Genomic DNA, 6,170 nt, shown 5'->3' with positions numbered 1-6,170 from the left:
AATAGAGATTAAATTCATGAAACTATCTTTCCTGGACTCACACTATGAAATTTGACCAAATTATAGAAAATCTACCACTACTCCCTCCGTCCCACGATTCTGGATACATTCATCCATCCGACTGAGGCCGAGATCCAGGTCGCCGCCTCTGCCGCGCGCAACCTGGCACACAATACGAATACCTCTTCGTACGTAACTGGTCGGGACTCGGGATCAGAGATGTATACTTGCCGAAATCAGAATACTACTACATATCGCTGCGTGCATCTTGGCGATGGAACGAACGGCCCGCAGTTAGAATCGCCGGATTCGGGTCTGCGTTCCTTGTTTGCCTTGCCTTGTCTTGTTCCGCCGTCGCGGCCTCCGATCTCCGATTGTTCTTCTCTACACCGCCATGGCTGCACCCGATGGCGATGGAGTGATCCTTTCCGATCTATCGCAGAGAGTGGACAAGGAAAAGCGCCCTCGATGCTTACCAGAAAATCATCGGTTCCGGATCCGTCCACCCATCCACCACCCCAGCTTCATGGACGATCCTCCCCCCGAATCGATCGTCCTCGACGCCCAGGCCTACCTCGACGACCGCACCAATGCCTCCACCGCCGAGGGCTGCACGGCCCGCGGCCATCGCATCAAGGTGACCTTCTGGATTTCACACCCACCGCGCGTGTCATATTTCACCGTGCACTTTCCGGATCTCCCTGAACCCTCGGGCAAGATCGGCGAGTTGCCCCGGATCGTCCGCACCGACGGCGACCTCGTCCTACTCCGTGTGTCCGTCTGCCCTCCCGGTCTCCGCCTCCGCCCGGAATTCAATGACCACATCATCTACCGGGCCGGCAGCAAGACGCTTCAGGTACTCCCCCGCAATCCAGACCGCAAGCGCTTACCTTGTGACGAGCAAGTTGGTCTCCTCAATTGCCATGACGACACCGGCAGGTTCTTCGTAGCCGCTCTCTCTTCAGTTTACCGCCGTGGGCATTACAAGCTCGAGCTGTACGATTCCAGGAAACGCATATGGAGCACCAAGCCCATGTATGTTGAGTCGTCGCAGGCTCATGACTACTCTTTCACTAGCACAACCAAAGTGATCACCATCGGAGGGAAACGAGGTTCAATCGGCTTCGTTGACCTCTTGCAGGGTATCCTCATCTGTGATGTGCTTATGGGGGATGACAATATCCTTCGCTACATCCGGTTGCCCTTTCTCATGGCTCCGAACAAGTTGTGCCGAGACCCTCCGACGTGCGATCGGGACATCACCGTCAGTCAGGGCTACATCAAGTACTTTGATATGTGTGTTCATGCTGAGCCTGGCTCGTGCATTGGCACCTCCTACACTTCCCAAGACTGGGAGGCCGCCACATGGAAATGGGTGGATTCTGAGAAGAATTGGCACATGGAGTACAGGCTCAAAGCTTCCAATGTCCTGGTGGACAAGAGTCACTATGAATTGCTTCCTAATCCTCTTCATCCCCATGGGCCTACAGAGATGAAGCCAACTTTGAGTAGACTCCATGTGGGCCATCCTGCTCTGAGCATGCATGATGATACTGTGTACATCATGGCCAAGGTTCACCACATGGACAGCCATAAGGCGTGGATGCTTGCTGTTGATATGAGGAACAAGACTCTAAATGGAGTGGCTGATTTCAGGCCTGAAAGAACCTATCGTTTCGATTTGACGTACCTTCAAAGCAAGATCTCCAAGCATCTGGCCAAAAGGTCTTCCAACAGGTAACTATTATACGTGAGCGCGCCTATTTGTATCTCTAGTCGCGTAGAGGCCCGTTAACCTGCTGTTTTCTGGAATTAATAATTATGCAGTTCAACTAATACGTATATGTGCTTGACAGTCTGTCACTTTGAAGGAGAAGTTTGTCATCATCTGTTGAAGTTTCGGACTACTGCTGATCAACGAAGGCAAGATATGGTTTATGCCACTTAATATTTATGGAGTCTGTTAGTGCCCCATTTGGTATAGTTACTAATACTCGTCTGATAAGCCATACTATTTCTTACATAGGACACCTATTTTGTTCTAGGACGCCCGTACCATACTACTAGGAGTACATACTCCCTGCAGATGCATGGTCAATGCCAACGTACACCAAAAATAAATTGACATTGCTTGTGAACAACCCATGGACCATCACAAAATGAAAATATCGTTTGCATCTGATTTATTAGGCACCTGGAACCATGATTCATGAACATAAAGACTCTTCTTGCTAGGTTTGGGTTAAAGTTGCCATGGAAACACATCCATGACCGTTGGTCATCTGATGCATGTTACCACCTGAGTAGGCATAGTAGGGATTAACCTAGGGATTAATTGGCTGGGTGCTATCTACTTCGCTTCTGATAATGCTGGTATGGATAGTATCCTTGCAAATAGTTAGGTGGGATGAAACAGCTAAGTAAGTGGGTACCTCAGGTGAAACCTGGCTCTTTCTGTTACTGCGGCTTGCAATGGGAGTAGAAGGATTCGTTCGTTGCTGGACCTGTTTGACGCGGATGGTATTGATTTATTGTTGTTGCTGATGTTCAGGAAACCTACAAAGAATTACTCCCTCCGTTCCATAATTCTTGTCGAAATATTACATGTACGTAGATACTTTTTAGGAATAGATGCATCCACTTTTGGACAAATTTGAGACAAGAATTATGGAACGGAGGGAGTATTTGATTAGGGTGACATCTTATATCATGTAATGTAAGTAACATCTCATTGAGTTTTTCTTTTAATAACTGAGGCATGCCCTATTTTGTTGCACGCAGGCACAAAGATCATGCTCTTAGTGGGCATGAGTTACAGGGCGGTTGCACCAAGGTGATGGGAGCATTTGCTACATGATTCAGAAGTTGGGGCATTGGAACAGAGAGTACTGGACTTGAAGATATTGAAGGTGTATGAGTAAAGATAGTGATGTGGACCATGTTTGAGCAATATTCTGATTATGTTTGATGTGTCTTGCTGAACTATCTCATGCTTTTCGATCCTCTCAACTGTTAAGACTCCATAATTGGTCTGTTTAATACTTTTTTTTATCTAGTTTGGTATTTTCTGTTTTATTGTACTGTTTACTATGTATGTACATTTTTCTATTTCCATATACTATTCTCTATTTCCATAAATAGCAATACGGGTCCGCGTGGCTGCGAAACAGCAATACGTGTCTGCGTCGGTTGTCTGTGTACAACTTTCTGCATGTTCTCTGCCATCAAAACTACTTCTTCCGTCCCGAATTAATTCACGTGGATTTGTTAGATTCTAGATTTTTATACAAATCTTATACCAATCCTTGTCAGTTATTTCAGGAGGGAGGGAGTACAAATAATTTGCCAGGTGGGCCCCACGCCCTCTTTCTCCAACTGTCGCCCGGAGTCCACGCCACGCACGCGCCCGAACCACCCCATGATGCCACCCCGATTTCTTCGGCCACGCGACCCCATCTTCGAAACCCCGTGCGTTAGTTTGAAGCTCTCGGCCGCCTCTTTCTTTTCCCCAAACTCCCTCGCCCGATTTCTCTCGCTCCACGCTTTAATTTCTCGCCGGAGAAAGCTTTCGGCCGCCGCCATCTTCGCGATTTCGCCGCCGCTCCGGTGAGTCTCCCGTCCGTCGCCCGCCTATTTCCTTCTCTCCTCTCCCGTGCGCACTCAGTGACGCGGACGAAATTGTGTTTGGTTGCCGCAGCTACCGCGTCGCCGCCGCCCGTGCTCACCGCCGTCCGCCTCCGCACGACTGCTGCCGCCCGAAGCCAAGGCCGCTGCCGGGACTGCATCGCCGAGCCGCCCATCTTTCCCGTTTTCCCGAGCCCGGCCCCCGCCCAAAGACGCCACGCCGCCGCCGCCCGATCGCCGCCGCTGCGTTCCTCTTCGTCTCCGGCAGCCCGCCCCGCCCCCGTAAGGCCCCTAATCCTCACCCTTGGATCTCAATCATACGGCCCAGATTAAAACCCTAACTTCGAACCGGTACGGGCCAATACCGTCCTGCCACCTGTCAAGCAATTTTAATCATATTTTCGGCCAAATTAAAATTGTAAATTTTGCAGAAAAGCCCCGATTATTCAAACCATCATAACTTTTAAACCGTTTGTCCAAAAATTGTGATACGCACCTTTCTGGAATCCTCTCAACTTGTAGAATCTTTTGGCATAGTTTATTTTCAATTTTGAAGAACTTTGCCAGAAGCAAATTACAGAATGTTTAATTATGGTTTAAATTTCAAATGAATTATTTCAAAATAGTTTTGAGCATGTTAGCTTGCTGTAAAATTATTTAAGCATGTTCTCTGTCCATTAGGACCAGAAGAAAAATTATTTTGTAAAGGATATTGCCATATAAGTTTAATCTTGATCTATGTTTTGCAAAAACAATATAAGTTTTTAATTAAAGCCCACCTTTGTTTCATTCATAATAATTATCTTTTGTTATTTGTTTATGCTGTCCAAACCTTTGATGAAGCTTTTCAAAACGGAAAACTAAACAAGTTGCAATTGGAAATAATCAAGTGTACATCATCACAGCATATGCATCATAGCATGTTTTTGTATTGAATGTTGTGTTTATTATGTGTATGCCTTCTTTTTTTTTAGATTGTGTGGTTTGTGAACCTTGTTGTTGCGAAGAATGCTAGCCTATGGTAGTATCGTGGGGGAAATTACTACATTATGATAATTGTTATGCCTGTGGAGATATGAAATGTTTTGTTAGAGTAAGGACAAACAATTAATTCAATGAACCATCCTGGGTGGGCTGCTTTGATGATTTTGAGGATTAGAGGCGTCAGGTCCATTTCTATGAGTCCCTCTGAGTCGACTTCCCGTGGATCCGAAAAGGGATCGTCCATGGACGTCTCTCCCGTGGATTCGGGAAGCGTCTACATTGCAACTGTGGAATGCCACCTGAGGTAACCGAGACTGGACTAGTTTCCTATTTAGCAGCTTACAGTACAACCACAATGCTAAATGAGTTCTGGCGAGACAAGAGTAAGTTGTATGAACTTAGACCCGAGAAATTGTACTGAGGTAGAATGTGTAGGGGGAGCGTGATTCTCTCGTGGTTTAGGAAATTAACTCTGAAAATCTCGTAATCGATGCCGTTGCTACTCTACCCTGAGGACAGCAAGGGATTAACCCGTCGGTTTCTTGTGGGGAATGTGTACAAACTCTCGAGAGCGTCAAAACTAAGTACTTAGCCGTGTCCCCGGCAATGGGCAATTTGAGCAAATAGATGTGGAGCTGTAAGGAAAGTCTCACTCATTCTAATTTCTTAATAAAATGAATGGTTTGAACTTGGGTTTAGGAGCATTGATGTGTCTACTCAATGTCCTTAGTTTAATATGAGCATGGGTGTGTGTACCCCATGTCCAATAGTGATAAAACTATTTTGTCTAAAATGATAGGATGAAACATTTAGGCTTTTATGCAAATAGTCAAACCACACTTGGCCAAATATTGCATGTACTTGATAGGATCTGTTATAACCCTTTGGTGAACTTGCCAATACATTCAATGTATTGACCCCCTAGTGGCTGCAACGTTTAAATGTTGCAGGTGAATCAGGTGAAGAGTGAGGTACGAATTGTTAGGGTTGCGAGTTTACATTCCAACATGTTTCGACTGTGGAGTTGTTATGGGACTCCTCTATCTTCTGCCTTCCGCTGCAAGATTTTATTTTCTTTGAGCTAACCCATGAGGTTATGCAATATGTAAGGTATTATTAAAATTCTGGATCATTGTGTTGTAATACTTGAGGCCTTTGTATCTTGATATTACATCTTGAAACTGTGTGTGCTAGCGAGTCGATCCAGGGACTAGCACTGTAAACACAGAGATCGAACCCTTGTACGGGGCAGTCGCTTCAACAACCCAGCTCAATAGTGCACTCAATTACTGATGCTGGAGCATCAGAAAATCTGGACTTAACCGCAACGGGAAATCGCGAACAGTCACCAAGGGTAAACGAAATTTCCACAAATTACTTAGACCCTAGAGAAATATACAATAGAAAGACTACGTTTGTCGACACTTATTTCTCTACTAAGATTGCAAACAACCTTCAAAATGATCACGATCCAAAGACCATAGCCGAGTGTGAAAAACGCTCCGAGTGGCCTAAATGGAAGGATGCAATTCAAGCAGAAATAGCCTCATCAATAAAAGGAA

The 6,170-nt window shown here is 45.9% G+C and overlaps 1 protein-coding gene across 1 annotated transcript; it reads left to right on the top strand.

Annotated features, from left to right (window-relative positions):
• Positions 1–344: 344 nt before the first annotated feature.
• LOC104583477 lies at positions 345–3,055 on the top strand. Its single transcript, XM_024462471.1, has 2 exons — positions 345–1,978; positions 2,782–3,055. Exon 1 carries the CDS (start codon positions 395–397, stop codon positions 1,739–1,741), a length of 1,347 nt encoding a protein of 448 aa, XP_024318239.1. The 5' UTR covers positions 345–394; the 3' UTR covers positions 1,742–1,978; positions 2,782–3,055.
• The last annotated feature ends 3,115 nt before the right edge of the window (positions 3,056–6,170 follow it).

Source organism: Brachypodium distachyon, chromosome 3, assembly GCF_000005505.3.
Source record: "Brachypodium distachyon strain Bd21 chromosome 3, Brachypodium_distachyon_v3.0, whole genome shotgun sequence".
Lineage (NCBI taxonomy): Eukaryota > Viridiplantae > Streptophyta > Magnoliopsida > Poales > Poaceae > Brachypodium > Brachypodium distachyon.
This window is presented reverse-complemented; position numbering and strand designations above follow the sequence as displayed.

Coding starts and splice junctions, on each gene's coding strand:
- LOC104583477 (XM_024462471.1), top strand. CDS start 395: ATGGCTGCACCCGATGGCGATGGAGTGATCCTTTCCGATCTATCGCAG.